Source organism: Branchiostoma lanceolatum, chromosome 12 (assembly GCF_035083965.1).
Source record: "Branchiostoma lanceolatum isolate klBraLanc5 chromosome 12, klBraLanc5.hap2, whole genome shotgun sequence".
NCBI classification, from domain to species: domain Eukaryota; kingdom Metazoa; phylum Chordata; class Leptocardii; order Amphioxiformes; family Branchiostomatidae; genus Branchiostoma; species Branchiostoma lanceolatum.
Window position 1 is genome coordinate 16,184,709 of NC_089733.1, and position 21,989 is coordinate 16,206,697.

At 41.7% G+C, this 21,989-nt stretch overlaps 3 protein-coding genes across 3 annotated transcripts in view; all 3 read left to right on the forward strand.

Moving 5' to 3' along the window:
* Positions 1 to 1,045: 1,045 nt before the first annotated feature.
* On the forward strand, positions 1,046 to 2,032 carry LOC136445795 (holothin acyltransferase-like). Its single transcript, XM_066443935.1, has one exon. It carries the CDS (start codon positions 1,046 to 1,048, stop codon positions 2,030 to 2,032), a length of 987 nt encoding a protein of 328 aa, XP_066300032.1.
* A 3,468-nt stretch (positions 2,033 to 5,500) lies between these two features.
* Positions 5,501 to 6,511, forward strand: LOC136445796 (holothin acyltransferase-like). The gene has a single exon (XM_066443936.1). The coding sequence runs from the start codon at positions 5,501 to 5,503 to the stop codon at positions 6,509 to 6,511; it is 1,011 nt and encodes a 336-aa protein (XP_066300033.1).
* Positions 6,512 to 14,324: 7,813 nt separating this feature from the next.
* Positions 14,325 to 21,989, forward strand: part of LOC136445797 (MAM and LDL-receptor class A domain-containing protein 1-like) — a 48,297-nt gene continuing 40,632 nt past the window's right edge. Inside the window, exon 1 of the mRNA XM_066443937.1 lies at positions 14,325 to 14,495. Within this exon, the coding sequence (XP_066300034.1) occupies positions 14,444 to 14,495 (52 nt within the window). The 5' untranslated portion in view covers positions 14,325 to 14,443. The remainder of the gene's footprint in view (positions 14,496 to 21,989) is intronic.

The following is a 21,989-nucleotide window of genomic DNA, read 5'->3' on the forward strand; positions in this document are numbered from 1 at the left end:
GAATTCAACGCTAGGTATGTCATTCATTTGCACAGTCAGTAACTTTTAGGGGGCCTGAGTGGTGAAAACGGCACTTCATGCTCATTGGGGGAAAAATAAACAATGACGTCGTAATAAGAATGACGCTGTGATTGAATGGCGTTTAAATGAGGTTATAATCTCTAGTAACCAGTGTTCATATCAGTATCATATCTCCCCTATTCCGGTTGTCCTTGAGCAATCCATTTATGGGATTGATGCTCTAGGTATAGGACAACCTGCTGTTCCAGTGTGACCCAAGGACGTTGTTAACGCTACATAGGTTTGGGTCCTAATGTAGGTCTTAAGTCTGTTGACGGACAAAAATGTCAGCAAAATCATACATACCAAATTATGCAAAATACCACGGACACACCTTTTGGTAAAATATTGCAGTCTAAATCGAACTGTTGCAAGGCAATGCTACAGAGACATTGCATTTGTTCAGATTTTTCATTTCCATTCTGGCCAGCACCCCTACAGTTGCAATGGTACACTCCTGACGCTTGCATTCTTTAGACTGAGGTAGTTACCTGACAGACGCCACTGAGTATTAGGTGAGTGTTGATTCTTAATCAAGGAAACGAAGCCTTTATAGCTATATCATGGCATAAGCCTATGCGGAATTTGTCCCTGGAATTTCCGATGACGGACTGATCAGCTTAGTCAAAGCTAAAAGTTGACTGATAAGGATACAAATGTAGGTACAGTACTGGCCTAGCTTCCATTGTGTGTATATGTACGTTCGTGTGGCTGTATTATGTTATGTGAATGTGCTCTTACATGTATGCATGATAGAATGAATTTAAACTTTTTTTGTCTATTCTTTGGGGGTTGTGGTCCAAGGTATTTAGAAGGCTAACATGCACATGATTGATAAGAACCCCATGTGAGGAATTTTAAACATTGACCTGATTCTTAGACCGACGAGGGTACCATACATTCTAAAGACAACACGTCGCTTGTCTATTGTTTCATGGTTCCCTGCAATTACATTTTCAAGGTCGACGGAAGCCTACTCTTCAACATGTCTCAAGGACTACAATCTAAAGCCGCAGAATCAGAGACAGGCGACTCCTCTGCCACTTTCCGTGTCCGCCAAGTGACGTCCGTTTCGGAAGTGTGCCTTATGCTGGAGTGGGCAGCGGCCGAGGGATGGCACCCGGGCGTTTACGACGCAGAGAGCTCTTACCGACAGGATCCTACAGGTTTCTACCTGGCTGAGGTAGATGGTGTGCCCATAGGAGGAGCCTCGCTGGTTAAATATGAAGAACACTTCGCCTTTTTGGGCTATTTGATCACCAAGCCTTCATTCCGTGGTAAGGGCTATGCGAGGAGAATTATCGAGGCCATTTTGGAAGCACCAGGCATGTCTAACAGGAACATCGGATTAGACGGCATGACCCATTTGCAAGATACTTACAACAGGATACTTGGAGCCCAGTTTGCATGGAAAAACAGCAGATTTCGAGGGGTTGGCACCGACAGTTTCAAAGGCGTGAAACAAGACGACAACCCGGCGGCTCTTGTTCCTATTAAAGAGGTGGACTTCGAGCATCTTTGTGTATTTGATACGTTTGTGTTTGGCACGCCACGACCAACTTTTCTGAAGAGTTGGATATCGCAGCCTGGCATGGTCGCCTTCGCCGCTGTGACAACCACTGCGGCCGCCAGTGAAGACGACGAGTGCAGCAAGCAGACCAGGATTACCGGCTACGGGTGCATTCGTCTGTGCGTCGAAAGCTACAACGATGTCAACTTTTCCCGGAAAATCGGCCCCATTTTCGCTGAGTCTGCAGCGGTTGGCTCGCAGCTGTTTGCGGCTCTGGTTTCCACTGTACCATCGGGAACTCCCTTCTACATCGACATTCCTCATAATAACGAGAGCGCCATGGAGATTGCCAGGGAATCCAGTTTAGAGTTGGTATTTGAGACGGCACGTATGTTCACTAAAGGCGACGGAGGAGTCAAATGCAGCATGATCTACGGCCACACCACTTTAGAACTTGGTTAAAACTAAACTATGTCAATTCTAGATCTGTGACATGCCATGTAACGTATGTATACTCTAGAAGTCATACTTGCTGGGAATATATTGTACGGTATGATAACTTCAGCCAAGAATGTTTTTTTATAGCGTTAAGGTGTTGAAAGAATCTGAAGTATGAAGATAAGACACAAAAAGAAACCTTTTGGATCTGAAAGAAGTATATAGAGTCTTAATTGATATGGCCATGTAGACATGACACTTGATATAAACCAGGCATTCTTTCGTCAAAGAAACAAAGTTTCGACCTAGTGCAAGAAGCAATGTTACACAATTGTATGAACTTCAACATTGCTACATATCATGATCCTGGTAGCTGATACTGACACAATGAAAACTGTTTACAAACTTTACTTTATTGACGCACGAACAATCAGGTGCACGGGCTAAGTGGCAACATCTGTATGATACTTTCTTAATTACCAAAACAATTTATATTAATGTATACAAACATACAATACCGCTGGATATATCTATACATACACGTAGTTTAAATATACACCAAAAACTCAAAAATCTCTTTCTACATTTCATTCAGAGATAGTGGTACAAATGGAACCATCTATGTTTTCAAGATTTTGGTGATTTTTACATCAACTCAAATAAATATATAGTATGTCTAGAATTTGATATAACTTTATAAGTACATATTTTAGCAGATAGATACACATGTACAATCATGTAGAAATTACTCAATATATAATATCATGTCTTATGCTGACATATGATTTAACACACTCCTACTCCACAAGCAATTGAAGTAAGACATTTCAGAAAATACATGTCGCTTTGCTGGTCTTCTATGCTATTTGTTTTTGTTTTGTTGTTGCTGTTGTTGTTTGTATGGTACCGAGGATTCATAAATCATATATATATACATATATGGCAGAATTCATATGATATATAAGCCATGATCATCAATGCTTCATTGCAATGAAATGACTATAATCATAAATGACAAACAGTCATATAGAATATTTTTGTATGTGCATTGAAGTGCACTGTATGCGTTAGTATTGTGCTTTAGATGGAAGGTTTTTAACTCATTAGTTTTTTGATCAGTGATAGAATTTTCTGCTTAAGAAATATAAAGAAAAGCATAATATATATACATTTCCCTAAATTCAAACAGTACAAATGACAAGGATGTAAAATTCCTTCCACAGAAAGCTACCATGAAGTATGGAATTTCTTGCCTAACAGTTTTCTTGCAGTAGAATAGTTAAACTGGGAACAGTTACTCTTATGGGTTTTGCTTTGTTTATTGTACTTACAGGCAATTTTTCAATTAATCCTGGTGGTAAAAAGAGACATGTACATGTACGTATGTTACTGGTGTACACATGACTAATTTCCGAGCAGATGTAAGGATCCTACTCATTCAACTGTTTTACGCCTGTTTGTTTTTTTTACTCCAATTTTTGACAGACAAGGACGACGTGGCACTGCACTCAAGTTTTCATAACAGTGCCACGTACAGATAACAACATACCCATTTTTATTTTTATACACCTGGGCGAAGTGAAGAAAGTCGTGTTAAGTGCCTTTCCCATGGGCACAACATCGGTGGCGTCAGGGAGATTCGAACTCGGGACCTCTTGCCGGTTCTGCCGTTACGCCACACGACCACACGCCTGTTTAGCAACCTTTAGGACTATTTTCTAGTATTCCACTTTTTAAACGGCTTATCCCCTCCCAACAGAACTGCAGTACTAGAAAAGAGTGCCAAATGTTGCAAAAACAGTTTTTCAAACACTGTGAATGAACCGGATCCTTACATCTGCTTGGATATTACATCTGTGGGCATAACGCTGAAGTCTTCAGCAACTCAACTCAACTTGAGTTATGTTCTTGCAGGGCGTGTTTTGACAGGTTCAACAATTGGGGTCAACGGAGGACAAACGTCCTCGCATGACGCTCTGGCAGAATTGGCAGGATGATGAACATGATAATTGTAACATTACGCTTTTAAAAAGGCTGAATTTTATACGATATATGCATGACGACCCAAAGAACCTCCCGCTTGCAATCGTGCGACGACCGTACGGCGAATGTGACCAAGCCTTTATCCTACGTGCCAAAAGGTCACAAACATGAACTAAATGTTTAACAAAATATACGACTTTTGGACATGTATTCTCAAACTCGTTTCACATGACAAGCGTTACAGTAGTGATAATAAAGATAACAATAATGGTTTTCAATTCCTTGTGTTTGAATCATGTATATATATTTTTCGCAAAGTATCTAATTTCTTTAGTACTTTCAGTAACTTTTTTTGAGAGACCTGAGTGATAAAAGAAAGACCCTTTCTACTCATTGGATAAAAAATAAGCATGACGCCGTCACATGGCGTTTGAATAACACCATCATCTCTAGTAACCAGTGTCATATCAGTATGTCTTCCGGTCGTCCTTAAGCCACCCCTTTCTGAATTGAATTGTCCTTGAGTGACCCCTTTCTGAATTTTACGCTCTGTATTTAGCCAAACCTGCTGTTCCAGTATGACCCAGGACGTTGTTTAATAACGCTACATAAATTTGGGTCCTAATATAGGTCTTAAGGTTGTCGGCAGACGAAATGTCAGCAAAATCATACATAAAAACATAAGGAAAATACCACGGACACAACATTTTGGCAAAATATTGCAGTCTAATTGAAACTGTTACAAGGCAAATTTACAGAGACATTGCATTTGTTCAGATTTTTCATCGCCATTGTGCCCAGCACCCCTAGAGATGCAATGGTACACTCTTGACGTTTGTATTACTGAGGTAATTACTGATTATACTGAGGTTATTACCTGACAGACGCCACTGAGTATTAGGTGAGTGTTCATTCTTAATCAAGGAAATGAAGCCTTTATAACCATATCATGGCATTACCCTTAGAGGAATTTGTCCCTGGAATCTCCATTGACGAGCTGATTAAGTTAGACAAAGCTTAAGGTTGGCTGATGTATACATAGAACATACCTACAGGTACCCAGTTGGCTTCGATCGGATGTGGCAAAAGCTTCATTGTGTCCTATGAATGTGCACGTACATGTACGCATGTTAGACAGAAGTTTATAGACGTTTTTTTGTCTATTTTGAAGGGGTCGTTGGCCAAGATAACATACATATGACTTTCGGGGACACTTTGTGAGGACCTGTGCAAAACTTGCGAAGCCAGCATGTTGCTTGTTTGTTACTTCATGGTTTCGTGTAATTACATGCTAAACAGAAGTTAGAATTTATTGTCTGTTACTAAGGGGTTGTTGGGAAAGGTACGCAAGAGGCCAACATGCGTATGATATCCAGGCATCCTACGTTGCAATACTTGTGAAGACCACAGGTCGCATGTTTGCTATCTCATGGTTTCCTGTAATTTTTTCAAGGTCGACAAACACCTTGCTTACTTGCTTATGTCGAGACCTTCCAGTCACGAGTCGAGATGGCAGCCCAAGTGTTTCGTTCCTTCATCGCCCGTATGGCTAAAGCCACAAATTCAGCAATGGGCGGCAACCCTGCCAGTTTCCGTGTCCGCCAAGTGACGTCCGTATCGGAAGTGTCACTTTTGCTGGAATGGGTAGCGGCCGCAAGGGGTCTACCTGGCGTATATGACGCAGAGAGCTTCTACCGACAGGATCCTACAGGTTTCTACTTGGCTGAAGTAGATGGTGTGCCCATAGGAGGAATCTCGTGGGTTAAATACGGGGAAAACTTCGCCTTTGGGGGACATTTGGTCATCAAGCCTGCATTCCGTGGTAAGGGCTATGCGAGGAGAATTCTCGAGGCCACTTTGGAAGCACCAGGCATGTCTAACAGAAACATCGGAATAGATAGTCAGCCCCATTTGCAAGATACTTACAAGAGGATCATTGGAGTCCAGTCTGCATGGAAAAACAGTCGATTTCGAGGGGTTGGCACCGACAGTTTCAAAGGCGTCGAACGAGAAGACAACCCGGTGGATCTTGTTTCTGCTAAAGAGGTGGACTTCGAGCATCTCTGTGTATTTGATACGTCTGTGTTTGGCACGCCGCGACCAGCGTTTCTGAAGAGTTGGATCTCGCAGCCTGGCATGGTCGCCCTCGCCGCTGTGACAACCACTACGGCCAGTGAAGACGACGAGTGCAGCAAGCAGACCAAGATTGTCGGCTACGGGTGCATCCGTCTGTGCGTCGAAAGCTACAACGATGTCAACTTTTCCCGGAAAATCGGCCCCATTTTTGCTGAGTCTGCAGCGGTTGGCTCGCAGCTGTATACGGCTCTGGTTTCCACTGTACCTTTGGGAATTCCTTTCTACATCGAGGTTCCCCACACAAACGAAAACGCCATGGAGATCGCCAGGGAATCCGGTTTAGAGTTGGTATTCGAGACGGCACGCATGTTTACTAAAGGAAGTGGTCCTGGAGGAGTCAAATGCAGCATGATCTACGGCCTGACCACTTTAATAGTTGGTTAACACTGAAATATGCAGAGATGTTTAACAAGTCTATTTTGTGACATGACCTGTACTGTATGTATACTCTAGAAGTCATACTTGCTGGGGATATATATTGCACGGTATGATAACTATACCTTAGCCAGGAAGGTTTTCTTTATAGCGTTAAGGTGTTGAAAGAATCTGAAGTATGAAGATAAGACAAAAAGAAACCATTTGGATCTGAAAGAAGTCTATTTTGATAGTCTCAATTGATATGGCCATGTAGACTTGACACTTAGTGTATACCAGGAATTCTTTCGTCAAAGAAACAAAGTTTCTACCAATAGCAAGAAGAAAAGTTACACAATGGTATGAACTTCAACATTGTCACATATCGTGATCTTGATAACTGATACTGACACAATTAGAACTGTTTACAAACTTGATTGACACACGAACAATCAGGTGCACTGGCTAAGTGACAACATCTGTATAATACTTTCTCAACAGCCAAAACGATTCGTAATGTATACAAACATATAATATTACTGGATTCTTTTTACTTGGTCCAAATATAAACAAAGTCAAGATTCACTTTCTACATTTCATGCAGAATTAGTTGTACAAATGGATTCATCTATGTGTTTAAGATGTTTGTGGTTTTTACATAAACTAGTACTCAAATAAAGGTATAGTATGTCTAGAATTTGATATTCCTTTATAATGTACAATTATGCAGAAATTTTTAATGTACAATGTATAATGTCATATATTGATTTGCATATGTTGACATGTAATTGTAAATGAACATAAAGCTCCTACTCTACAAGCAATTGAAGTTAGACAGTCTCAAAATACATGAATGCGTTAGTATTGTGCTTTTGATGGAAGGGTTTAACAATTAACTCATTATGTTTTTATCAGTGATAACATTTTCTACTTAATAGAAGCATCATATATATACATTTTCTATACAAATACATATCCCTAAATTTAAACAGTACAAATGACAAGGATGTAAGAACCCTTTTACATAAAGGACATAAAGCTGGCAGTGAAGTATGGCATTTTTTTCCTAACACTTTTCTTGTCCTAGAATAGTTAAGCTGGTAACAGTTGCTCTGACGGGTTTTGCTTTGTTCCTTGTACTTACAGGCAATTTTTATATAGGTCCTGGTGAGTACTTAAAACAGACATATTTCTATGTTACGGATGTACACATGGCTAATTTCCAAGCAGATGTAAGGATCCAACTCATTCTTGTTTTTGCAGCCTTTAGTACCATTTTCTAGTATTGGACTTTTTAAACGGCTCATCCCATCTAAGAAAACTGCAATTCTAGAAAAGAGTACCAAATGTGCAAATACAGACGTAAATCACTGGGAATGAGTTGGATCCTAACATTTTGTTTGTTTTTGTTTCTTTGAACCTTTGTTTATTCATGAGAAGCTCACATCAGCACGCAGGCCGCTTTTCATTGAGGTCAGGAGGGAAGAGGTAACATCTTCTTGGAGATTACAAAAGAGGAAACCAGCTGAGTGCTACAGTTATCCCTTCCCACAGTATTACTAGTAACTGGGGAAGACAGTAACCGCATGCGCACTGGTCACTACCAACTGTCCCCCCGTCCCCACAGCAACTCCTCTCGGGTATTCTGCAGAGAGAGCTATGTTGCGGACATACGTGCCCCGGCTTGTGTACTTTACTACGCGCCGGTTTTTTGAGTCCACCACTAAGATGTAACCGGATCCGTCCACACAGATGCCCTGTGGACGATTCAGGAGGTCATCACTCCGTCCCGGTCCTCCAAACTTCAACACGAACTGTCCGGTCTCGTCGAACATGTAGACGAAGCTAGTGCGAGAGTCCGACACGAAGATGTTCCCTTTTCCGTCGACGGCGGCGTATATCGGCCTTACCATCCGCTCCGTCGGGCCGACACCCCATAGGAGTTTCCCCTCGGGGTTAAAGGCTTGCACCCCGCCCCTGTAGTGGCCGGCCCATGTGATGAAAATGTGGTTGTTGCGCGAATCCAGGGCCATTCCGCGATGCATCAGCCGGGGCACGTTCTCTGGTAGGTCAAAGTTGGCTTTGAGATGGCCAGCTCTGCTGAACTGTACCACGGAGTCAGGGCTGGCAGGATACCCACTCATCAAGACCCGCAGATGGCCATCCCTGTCGATGGACACATCAGATGGCGTCTTTGATGGAGAGAGAGAAAGAGAGAGAGGGAGAGAAAGAAAGAGAGAGATTGGTTTATTCATAAAAATTCACAACCTTTGCAGCACCAGCCATGTACAGAAGGTGATTAAAAGGTGGTTGTTTACAAACATTCAATATTCAAACTTAACAAAGATTCAATATTCAAACAAATATTCAAAATGTCAATATTCAATAATCAAATCCTACTCCGACATACCTTAGACATAGATGGGTGCCCTAGCCCGGATGCATCTGGCGGGAACTGGCACAAGGGAACTCCCTTAATGCTGTACACCTGTAACTTTGCTTGGGCGTCATCGGCCACCAGTATCTTGTTGTCAGGCGAAACTGCGACTCCACGTGCCGAGCGCAGGTTGCCAACTGCTGGCTCATCGCCGCAAACGGTGATGACGTGTGTGCTGCTGCCTACGTCATATGTTCCTGTAGTAGTGAATAAAGAACATTTTTAGTTAAGAATGTCAATGTTTTAATAAGTGAATTCTAAAAATCATGACCTCCTCTGGGCCCCCTTAGAAATCAGCTCATGGTTGAAGGGGCCACCCAGATGTTTAAAGATGAAATAAATGAGCCCCTTTGTAATGTACGTAAACGATGACGCACTTCATGTGCATATTTTTATGAAATGACAAATGCAAAGTCATTAGAAATAAAACTGAATCTGAATCTGAAACAAAAGTTTTCAAATTGCTGAGGAAAGATATGAATCTTTGCTCAACAAGACTTAGAAGGACACTCCGTGTTGCTTTCCATCAGCCTGGTGTACAACTCCAATAATAGAAACAGCGAAACATACATTTTTTTAAATACCATACAATGGAAAATGTTTTGAACGAGCAAAGTACTTTTCTTTAATATTATTTGCGTGTAAAATAATTTCGTACGTGTGTATGCATGTTATCAATACAACAAATTTCATAGAAAATATACGATTACATTCAGAAATGTTATCACAAACCTTTGGTTTCCATGGAAACAGCCATGATGGTCGTTGTTTCAATTCCAGACGTGATGCCATGTGGTTGGTCAAGTCCATGGTCCGGGTTGATCTACATAATTTTTTTAAATAAAAGTTATATAAAGTGTCAAACTGTGAATATACTTCTATTGGCACAATAAATGATAAACAAATTAAGCAGAATTCCAAAATCTCATTCTTTTTATCTGGCACTACATCTGATTATCTATAAAATTCATTTTGAATTAGATTTATGAGATTGTTAGAAAACCAGTAGCAGCCAGAAAAAAACATTTACAATACAAAACCAGCACATAATGAGCCATAAAAAGCCAAGTCATGCTGAAGCCTGCGAATGAGGCTACTCGAACCATGGGAACACTGACAAGTACTGACCTTCGTGACGTCAGCAGAGGTCACTTTGTCAGTCCTCATCAGCGCAGTAGAATTTGGCCAGACAGTCCTGCCAGTGGTGTTGGGTCCGGTTGTGCTTGTAGTTGGCTGTACATGAATAATGTTGGGCGAACATAACTTAAGGTAAAAGAAAATGTTGGCATCCTCTACTCCTTCGTTATAAGCAGATTGTGAATGGAATCAGACGACTAACCTAACAATTTTCTACAGGCATATTTTATGTATTTTCTCTTTTATTTGTTTTAGATAAATCAGTAGACAACGGAGCCATAGCAATCTAAAGTAAATCAGTAAAATTGCTAATTATATGAATAAACATATCATAAAAAATTCTGTATGTATAGTTTACTTGTGTTATTATGTTTGTACGGCTGCTTGCTGACTATGGGTGACATACCCGACATTAATGAAGAAATTCGATTAGCAACCATTCAGAATAAATCAGAAAACTCACAGCGTCAAGGTTCCCAGGCTGGGAGTTGAGGTGCGTCAGAAGTACAGGTACCACGATCATCAGCGTTACCAAGGCAACGGACGATATGGCAGCGCATCTCAGTAGGCGTGGTGACAGGCGATGACGTAGTCGTTCCCAAATCGTACGACTATCTTGAGCTGGACCTACGAGGTGGGTAGAAAGGTATTCACGTTAGATCTACGAAGTCCGTTTCAAAATATCTTTTACCAATATAAATCATGTTTCATCAGAAAAAAATCAGCACTAGTGTTGAGCAGGAATTTTATATTAAAGACCTTCCTATGGCGTGATGATTGTGAACAGTATAAGTCACTAAACAATAACCGTCAATAAGCTTCCTATGAACAAAATATTTTCAAAAAGATATAAAAACTGACAATGGAATGCTCAATATGTGTTCTTCGTTGCCTACATCGTACACTACTCATCTCCCTCCAAGTTTTGTAATTCTGTATACATCATCAATGTACTTCAGGACAAAATTGTTCTATATTCACCAAGTATTATATTCATCATAAGAGCAACAGGACAGAATAAGATGAGCAATTCCTTAAAACACAATAAAATCACAAATCTGCTGTGACACTGACCAAGAGGCTGGTGGTTGGAGCTGTACATTTGGTTTGGTTGCAGCTGGCTGAGGATGTCTTGAGGCCGGGGCCCGCCCGGCACTTGTTGGACCCCGCCGGTCGGTCTTCCAGGCCTCGGGGTGGAGGGGACAGGCGGTGCATTGCGGTCATCTCGGTTCAGAGCTGGCCCGAGACGCACCCCGAAGGTTTCTCCATCCTCGTACACGTGTGTGGCGGCCGGCACAGGTTGGGCGCGAGCCTGTCGGCTCAGAGGTTGTCCGAGACGCGTCCCGAACGTTTCCCCGTTCTCATACGTGTGTGTTGTCGGGTCAGATACCGCCTGGTCATCTTGCCTCAGACCATCATCCGTATCTTGACCTTGAGCGGCATCTTGCCCTTGACCGAGGCTATCTGCTGTAAAATTAACATTTTCATTTACAATTGCTTACAATTTCATATGATTTTTGTTACTATGTGGTATATTTCATATTACTTCGTTGTTCTTGGGCTTTAACTGTCTGTATATGTTTCAATGTACTTTTCTAATGCCCTCTGTTTTAACGACGACATGAACATAAGCTATTAGCTCGAGTGTGTTGTCACTACGTCTTGACAGTAAATGTTGACATTAATCTTTTAGAATATCGCCGGGTCACTTTCCAAAGGAAAAACAATATCTATGATCAATTTTGTTAAGCATATAAGTTCAATTTTATGACCAACGGAGGAATAAGGTGTTGCGAAATATAGTAGTAATGCCCTCCTCACCATTAAGTGACACATTACGGGAAAATGTTACTAACAGCCATATCTACATACTTAAGATTCTCAATTGATTTTACATTTCGTCCCCTGAAGTTGCATTGTGATAAAAAAACACATGCATGCTGACAAGCGTAGGCTTGGTTTTCTGATGCAGTTCTATGTAATCGGAACTGACCTGACGGCAGATCCGCACCGTACATCGGATTCAGCGGCAGCTGGACCAAGTCTTCCTCCCGGAGCCTGTGCCGGCACACACCTGCCATTCTTGCATCTCTCTCTTTAGGGAGAGGAGACGTCGGGGACATTCCGGCTGTCGTTTGGATCTCCTGTAGTTCGACGTCGTCTTCACGAGCAACCGCCATCCCTGACTTTGAGCTGTGCACACTCTGGTGTTAATCGCAAAGCGCAGCTCTCCTCGTGTCCAGAAATAGCCTCACATGAATATTAGCAACGATAATTGTCTAGAAATTGGATGTTAGGGTTCATATCCAAAAAAGTCCATTACCACGTAATCTTATTATTCATTTTTTACTGAATTATTACCGATATCACACGTAAGTGATGACAGGCTTCGAACCTGCCTCCTAGTGCATTATCATTGTAGAAAACATCAATTTCGTGGCTTCTGTTTCGTTATGGTGGGCTTTTATATTAACATACACAGGTCGGCATAGCGCAGACTTGTTTTTCCTGCATTCCGGATAACATGCGTCAGAACAGAGTTCATATTCAAGAGATACTAAAAGAGCTTTGCATAACCTGCATTTTCTCAGTACGCTACGCAGCAGGAGGGTAGACCAATTTCATCAAATCACTCGTGGTGTGTTGCGAGGTATTCCCCGAGCCTTTTGAGTCACAAAAGTATGGGAACATTGGGATGCGAGGAACGCATAGTTGAATCGGTACCCCATCTATTCCAATGAAAAACATAGTTCAGACTGAAGCGATATTTTCTTATTTGCTACTGCATCTGGTGTGAAAGAACAAATTGATGAATGTATTGTTCAGGACAGCATAAGTCATTTATTAAACCTTCCTGACCACGAAGATTTCATAAAGAAGACAACTTTTTTTTCGAACCTTTTTTCCCATTTATTCTCACGCTCGCATTGGTTTTGTGGTTCCCAGAGGATGTAATCCATGTAATCGAACAAACATGGCCTAATATCATTATTATCATCATCAAATCTCGTCGCTTGCTTCGTCGCCCCCTAATTTTCCCAGCGTGTGTTCCTTCACCCTGCCAAGTCGTGTTCAATTATTCTCTTCCAAGCAATTTGTTGCCACCCCCCTCCCTCATCTTTTTTGACGGAATCTAATCTGGTGCCCCACTGAACAGGCGGGTCTTTGAGATCCCTACAATGTGTCTAGTCTCTACAGACTAACTATGCTGGCTACAGGGAGAATAATGAGCCAGGGGAGTACGGCTAGCCTCCTTCGCAGACTCCTATGAGCGCCTGCGTTTGATTTGTTTTAAGGAGCTCTATTTCGCGATTTTCAACTCGGGCTGGGTTCTTGGGGCGTGAAAACTATCTCCCCCAGCACTTACAGAACCTGGCTAACGAATCCCCCCCCCCCCCACACACACACAATTAAACGCTAAATCTCCTAGAAGTCTGCGGAGGAGGCTAGAGTTGGCCCCCAGAGCGCGAAGGGGGAAATGTGAGCCTTCCCGCGGACTGACCCTCCTGGCCAGGTATTCCCCTTTCTGCCTACTTCTACGATCCGCCTTGCCCCGCAGGAATGCGTGATGGAGGAGGGTACAAAATGTCCAAATGATTTTATGGAGAATGCGGCATGTCTTCACCACATAACACTCTTTCAAACCTGATACAAGACATTAAAAATGTAGTCCTATCAATGATAGTATCATCAACACCGTCATGGAGGCTAAAGTAAATCACGATCTTGATATTTGATGACTCTTGCCCGTATTGTGATTGACTAACATTTATACACACACGATATAATCAAGCTGACCTCGGCAAACAAACTTTTACTGTTGAGAGCTTCCAGAGACGCTCTGTCCGTTTTGGTAACAATGTATTCTACAGTGTTCACAGGGCACCGCGATTATGCAAATACATTTCAGACCGTTGCCTTATCGTGTTGGAGCACGGTGAATTGAAGCAGTTCATATAATTTTTCACACGGACGACCTCAGCACAGCCAGAGCATTACAAAAGGCCGGTGAGGCTTTAACCTTTGTTCTACTGAAGTTGCCCTTTGGCACCGAGTTTGTATGGGCTACAGGGTTAGGCAGCAGGGAGAGGGTTAACAATGACAAAGCCTGATGGCCGGAGCGAGAGAACTTTGGACATTCTTATCAGCGTCGGAGTCATGCGCAGGCTACCGCTGAAAGTTTAATCATCACACACTAGCACTTTTATCAGACCACCCTTTGCTTCGGCGTCACGTGTTCCAAAGTTAACGTTTACTCTGTGCCGAGAGCGCTGCGCCGGCACCACGCTGAGGCAAAGACCTCTTACATTCTCTTCTTCTCAACGCTTCATGGACTTCTGAAACTTCTTCTTGTTACTGGAGGAACCGTCAACCGTGATTCCCTGACCATGGGGAACAGGTTATTGCCTCTTGTTGCCGCTCTCTTTGTGCAATTCGCAGGTGAGTGTTTGTTGGGGTTTGTTTTACCTGTGTTTACTTATTTGTTCAGGGACTTTATATGGGCGCTCAACCATGCCTTGAAGCATTGTGTAACAAGCGTTTAAAAGGATACAGCACAAGAGCTTAATGTCTCATATTGTATCCACGACGCAGCCTCCTTCACCACATCACATGTGCCCTCGAGGAGTGAGGCAAAGTTTCCGAGTACGCTCCATTTTCTTCCTCGAAAACGCCCCTTAAACTCGGACTGGAAATCGTGGTGTAATGACCTTTAACACCCCTCCCCCTCTAAGCCCAATTCTCTCGTAGCTAACGCATCTCGCATTGTTGTTAAGTTGTTGGTAGGCTACATCAAGACCTTACATTAAAGTATTACTTATCGTTCGTAGCGACATGAAATACAATCCCTTACGAGAGTTTTAGGCGAGTGTTACGGGGTCATAGTTTGGGTTACATATCGTGTACAACATTCCAAAGGTCAGTTGTTATGCAGTCAGTCAGAGGCACAAGGTCGCTGGGAATCTGAAGGAAAAAGTTTTAGAAATAGGAGAAAGTAAAACAGATAGAAATTGTTAAGAAAAGGCAATTATACACAATCATACAAATTGGAGGTTTCCTGAAGCCAATTTGTATATGTTTATAACATTTCAGCTTCATGTAGTGCACATGCGCGGTACACGAAATATTTGACCATGGTTAAGAGGCAATTATTCTTCGTGAACTCACAGTTTTATTAATATATTGAGCGCCCAGGGGGTGAATCATAAAACTTATCTAGCCTTCTAAGGTCTGTTTTGAAAATTGTAATCTCTCTAACTTCCACAGAGGTGTTAGAGTCTCCTCAAAAGACAGGAGAAATGGAAAATTTTTAAGTGCAAACTTCATTCTTGCTTGTTATCGATTTTATCAAAATTGCCCTGTCATGGAACAGTTAAGAATTCTATTTATAATTTCTTAACATCTGAATCCAGACATTTTCCAAAAGGTTCATGAATCTATCTATAGCCTTCAGCCTGCTAAGCTAGCCGTTTGGCAGCGAATTTTGAAGTAGATACGTGGAGAGGATTAAGCCAAGTGACCTTGATCTATTATCAATATTTTTTCTACACCCTTGTCTACAAATTGCCTAAATAGCAAAATAACAAACGCTGGTGAAACATACCCTCCATTGACACAACTGAAAACATTGGAAATTTTCTATACACTTGACTCACTAATGCACATGTACAACTCGGGAACAATCATCTGCGGAATCTAAAGCCGGACAAATGAACACCAAATCTAATTACCGGGATTCGTAACAAGATCGCAAAACAACAAGTACAATCTTCAAGCAGATGTGGGGTATTTTGTTCCAGTTTTGTTAGTCTATGGTAGATAATTCGTGCGTGTCTTATTTTCACTAAGCCCTAGTTAGTAAACCTGACAAATATGACTTGAAAGTGGATGTTTTTTCAGTCACAGCAAATAATTTTTGAATTACGCAAAATATTGAACGGTCACTATTTGGGCAACATTTCCTCACACTAAGGGTTCGTTTAAGGCCGGTTTATGTCTCTCAAAATCGTTTTTCTTCTCCCTTCCAAAAATGGAGCAAATGTGGAAAAGGCAGAGCTAAAATGTAAATTACTTGATTAAGTGATAATTAATGATACACTAAGACATGGCGCATGGCGCGGGACGTTATGTATAAAAAATGGGATGCTTCTTCGGCAGTTTCATACTCATTGCAAAGGTTACCAGGAAAGTTGTAACACCAACGTCCTTGAGTTCTAGCAGACGTTGAAACATTTGAAACTAATTTCTTGACTTGTGTGTGTGTTGGGGTGTGTGTTTGAGCTCGAGAAGCGATTTAACGAATCTTGTTCGAACAGGGGTTCACAATCGCAGTGTTGTCACGAGGAGTTTGAACTGTGGCAAATGTTTAACTTTTTTACGTAAAGCTTTGTTTCACATGACACGACGCGGAATTCTATTACATGTGTCTTCGAAAAAGAGACAAGACAGCGAATATTGCTAATTTACATGTAGGATCTTGTTGGCTAAACGTCTGCACTTGTTTTGACGGAATTTTGTTGAAATGACGACAGAGGGGTGACTGTAGCGCAGAAACAGGCGATTGTTTCCGTCAAACCCACACCCTTCGGCATATTTGTTTAGCGATATGATCGGACGAACTAATGATGGATGTATTGTCGGAAAGAGCGGGATGTAATTAAGAATCCGACAGGAGGACTGCATCAGCATTATTCCGTTATGTTTAGATCCAAAACAAGCCGTTTTAGCGAATTCTAGCTTTAGTGGAAAAGGATGTTTATCAGGCTTTTTCTCGACAGAGGCTGCGACCTCACTGCAACCGCTGCGCCTCCAAAGATTTGACTGTCCTCTCAACGAATTTTCATAAAGATTTTTTTTTCTTGGGTGTTAAATTCATGCATTTACATCTTGCATCATATTCAAATGATGAAATCAAGAGTCATACAAGTTCAATTTTGGTTGCTGCACGGTCGCTCTGCGATCGCCGTCATGTGGAAAGAAGGCCTAAACGATCTCACGATCTTGATTACACGGGTACCTAAGCACCGACAAAGATTAAGATCAATATTTATTGGTTTATTGATTCATAAATCTACATAACTTTGCGCACTTACAGCATAAAACCTACAAGCACACTAAGAATTGGTCTGATATGTATATGGGTGAAAAAAGAATGATTTCTTAGGTCAACAGATTGTGCAACTTCTTTTTTTTGCCCCCTGTATATCTCGGAAATTTCCACTCTCGCGTAAGATGAATTTTTATTTCAATGGTTCTTATTTTTATTGCAATGTACGTGAAATGCAATTAATCAATAAGGCCAATTCCTCAGTTCACATCACTGGCATATTCTGTTTCTACAAATTGGAAGATAGTGTACAGAGTTTTTTCTTTCAATATCATTCGTGCTAGATTCTGATGTTTCCAGATATATGCAGAAATTGTTTATCTGGTAATGTTTCGATGTTTCGCACTTCTGTTTGCATTTGCAGTTAAGTGATGATGTATCAAGGATGTTACAAAACTTAATGGTACCCCGTAAGTTACGAAAGCATGGATAAATTCACATGTAACACTAGCAGGGGACTTACGTAAACGTCTCTCGCCATGCCTGTGCATGTAACAAGTTCCATCAAAGTAAATCTGAGAACGAAAAGCAACAAAGAAGGGAAGAACTTTGCACAGATTGGAATAGTTCGCATCTTTCTTCAAGCGAAAAGAGTTTTGTTATGCCTCAGTCTAGTTTCTATGTGAAAGACGTGATTTGGAACTTTTGAGATCGACCCATGCGAAGGTATTTGTGCAAATTGACTCTCGCGCTTATCAAAGTTTGTTGTTAGCTGAGGCTCTGATAGGAGCTTTCAGTTTGCCGCTGTTTAAAAAAAAGGTATTCTTGGGGAAAGTTGGTCACTTGGTATAAAGAGTTACAAAGACGGGAAACGTGGTGTGTAGTATAGTATCTGGCAAACTCTGTATTCAGAATTTAAGGATCGGGATACGAGTAATGTCGAATCGACGACGATTGTCTTATCTTTATCAGTTTGTGACGGTCAGACTTCCTATACATGTAGTTTTAATCATATGGTATCTGCAACAATGTCAACGTGTAGTTTGAGACAAAGGGTAAAATTTAATCAGTACTTATCAGTTTCAATCAATTCTAGTGCAGATGTATCTGGTGCCTGATAACCCCATGCCTAGCCCCTTAGTTTCACACCATTGTTTCCGGACGCTGAGGTCACTAACCAAAGTTCTCGGCAATATAAGTACACAGGGGTGTGCCTAGCCTTCATAGCAGCCGCAGCGTGTGGCGTATTGTGGTCTTTTGGGATCGTTTTGGTCAGGTTTTCTTATTGCTTTCGTGTTTTTATGGGTCACTTTTTCTACCAGGTAGCTATCAGAAAACAGTCAGTACGTAAATAAGCCAAATATTGCAACATTGAATCGCCAGCCGTGAAGCCTGATTTTTAGGCTTTTTATAGTGTGTCCACGTGATCAATGCGTGACCGATAAATCGCTACCCAAATATGTACATGACGCAATGATATATGGGCAGTGCTTTCCGTGACCTTGAGCGACTCTCATTTTGTGTACGTTGTTTTAAGCTACGTAATATACTAGAGTTGACATTTTTTACGTATAATGTTAAGGCCATGTTGATTTGATTATATGGATGACAACCTCTGGAGACCCCAAAACTAATGCGAGCATGCGAATAAAAGAGGTTGGCAAAAAGAAAGTTCCCTTCATTATGAAATCTACGTGGTCAGGAAGGATGGACAAAACTAAACGCAAGACCATGGTATACCGGAAAATAGGTTTTTCATTTCTGTTATTTCAAAGCTTCTTCTTTGACTTTGGAATTTAAATTTTGAAGCTACTTTTTACAATTTTCAGTATGGTCGAAAACTTTTTATCAACATGGCCTAATTGTAGAAAATATGACTTTTCGGTTCCTCTAAGCTAAATACTAGTGTTAGTCATTCCAATTGATTTTATATATTGACTTCTCAACATCCCATGCAGTCCTGAACCTTGGTGGTATTACCAGAGAGCTGTCGTTAAGTTGATTAAATCTATTCTATCGATCGAAGTGGCTTTGGGGACCCCTATCTGTCGAAGTAAGAGCGACAGTGCGTTGACGTCACATTGCTGCTACAATACTGTTAATCTGACGTGCATCGCGATAAACACTAAGGGCAGGGGAGAGAACTTCAGCACTAAGGGCAGGGGAGACGGGATTTCAGTACTAAGAGCAGTGGGCGGGTTGGTGGATTTGAACCATGGAAACCTTGCTACAAGAGTTGATTTCAAATGGCCAAGCATAAATAGGCACTTCTTGGAGAAAATTTGAGTCATTCTAACAATACTGAAGGAAACCTTTCTATAGCCAAATTGAAAAAGTGCGGTAGTGCTTTCAACCGCAAAAAATACAGAAAGCATTCAGAATGTGCTTTATTTTTCGTGATGAATTAGTTCAAACCAAACTGTGTGCGCTTTTTGGTGGTGGTGGGGGTGGGGACTATTCATAAACCCTCTAACCTAGCTTTTTTTGGATTGACGTATGACCAATGGCTAACAAGTGACTTACTCAAAAATGACACAGAGACTCGCTTAGGTCAAGGGTTTCAGGTCTGACCCCTGACTTCTTGTTGATGACCTCCACCCCCGCCGCAGCTATCTTGCAGCAGGAGACACCTGTTCTGGGACCACCTGTCACACCTGTCCTCGGTCCACCTGTCCCGTCGCCGCAGTCTTAGGTTCTACATACCATGTTGCAGAGGGTAGCTGGTCATGGTGCATCACCTACAGTTATCATATAGGGGGAAATGGAAAAGCAAACAAATCTGGTAGAACATGGCAAACATGGATACACAGACTGGACAAATTACCAGACATTAGTGATAACATCTTTATTCTTTCTGTTTATCCTTTCTGTTATTTATCCTTTCTATTGTTTCAAACAACAAATAAGCTTTAAGTTTGATATCATGACGTTTACTTTACTTTTGCTGGTTTAAATACCAAACTGCTGCATATGGCGTGCTTGCTGGACAACGTACTTTCTTCTAACTTAATGGAGTAGCCCTTTATTTTGATTGACGTATGGCTAACAAGTGACTTACTCAAGAATGACACAGAGACTCGCTTAGGTCAAGGGTTTCAGGTCTGACCCCTGACTTCTTGTTGATGACCTCCACCCCCGTCGCGGCCATCTTGTAGCAGGAGACACCTGTTCTGGGACCACCTGTCACACCTGTCCTCGGACCACCTGTCCCTTCGCCGTAGTCTTAGGTTCTCCGTACCATGTTGCAGAGGGTAGCTGGTCATGGTGCATCACCTACAGTTATCATATAGGGGGAAATGGAAAAGCAAACAAATCTGATAGAACATGGCAAACATGGATCCAAAGACTGGACAAATTACCAGACATTAGTGATAAAATCTTTATGCTTTCTGTTTATCCTTTCTGTTATTTATCCTTTCTATTGTTTCAAACAGCAAATAAGCTTTAAGTTTGATATCATGACCTTTAGGTTTGCTAGTTTGAATCCCAAACTGCTGCATATGGTGTGCTTGCTGAGCAACGTACTTCCTTCTAACCTCATGGAGTAGTCCTTTATTTGGATTTACGTATGACCTATGGCTAACAAGTGACTTACTCAAGAATGGTACAGAGACTCGCTTAGGTCAAGGGTATCAGGTCTTACCCCTGACTTCTTGTTGATGACCTCCACTCCCCGTCGCAGCTATCTTGCAGGATACACTTGTTCTGGGACCACCTGTCACACCTGTCCTCGGACCACCAGTCCCGTCGCCGCAGTCAAAGATTCTACATACCATGTTGCACAGGGTAGTTGGACATGGTACATCACCTACAGTTATCATAGAGGGGGAAATGGAAAAGCAAACAAATCTGGTAGAATATGGCAAATCTGGATCAACAGACTGGACAAATTACAAGACTAATTAATCTGAATGACGTTTGACGTTAATGCTAACATCTTTATCCTTGTTGTTTCATAAGGAAAATATGAAAATAAGCTTTAGGGTTATCATCATGACCATTAGGTTGGTTTGAATCCCAAACTGCTGCATATGGTGTGCTTGCTGAGTAACGTACTTACGGTAATCTGGGTCCGATCCTTGCGACTGCATATTGTCTGCTTGAATCCCAAGAAGCTGCGCAGTGTGTTAAGTGAAATGTGGTTGGTTGGTTGGTTGGTTGGTTCGTCCGTCAATCTGACGAGGACCGCTGTAGTCACCTATCATTGGGTTTGGTCGCATGTGTCCTCATGTGGCTATAGAGTCCAATTTTGGCCTTGAACCGCCGTCCACAATGTCCACATTGGGTCAGTGTTGTATTTTGTGTGGGGTTGGCTCGAGTGAAATGTACTGAAAAGTAAAATGTTATTAGTGAGGACATGTTGTTCAAAACTGCAGGAGTCAGGAGGGGAAGTTTGAGTGGTGATTGTGCTTAAACGTTGTTGGTTCAAATAGCAAGCAGCTACACATGGTGACTGCTTAAATCAAACCAATATTTCCCTTTAAAAATTAAAGATGGGGCTTCAGCTCTGCTATGAAATCAGTGTTAAATATTGGTTCAAATTCTGGCCAAGCAGCTGAGCTGATATGAATTTGAATGTACTTGAAACGAAAGTTGCAAAGAAACATCTTCAGCTTGGGTTGCCACATGTGCAGTCTGTCTTCTCTCCAAAGGGCGGGCTCCAAAGTCACTAGACTACAGGGAAGAAAAATAAAACAAGATCATTGGATGTATAAGCTAGTTCGGAGTTGCTACTACGCATGTGCAGTGTCGAAGGTGAAGGCCCCGAGACGTGAACAAACCCCGTCTGGGAATTGTTATGCAAATCTAGACAATGTAGAGACGACCACTGTTTACAAGCCGGGGGCCTTCGCCTTTGAAACTGCACATGCGTAGTAGCAACTCCGAAC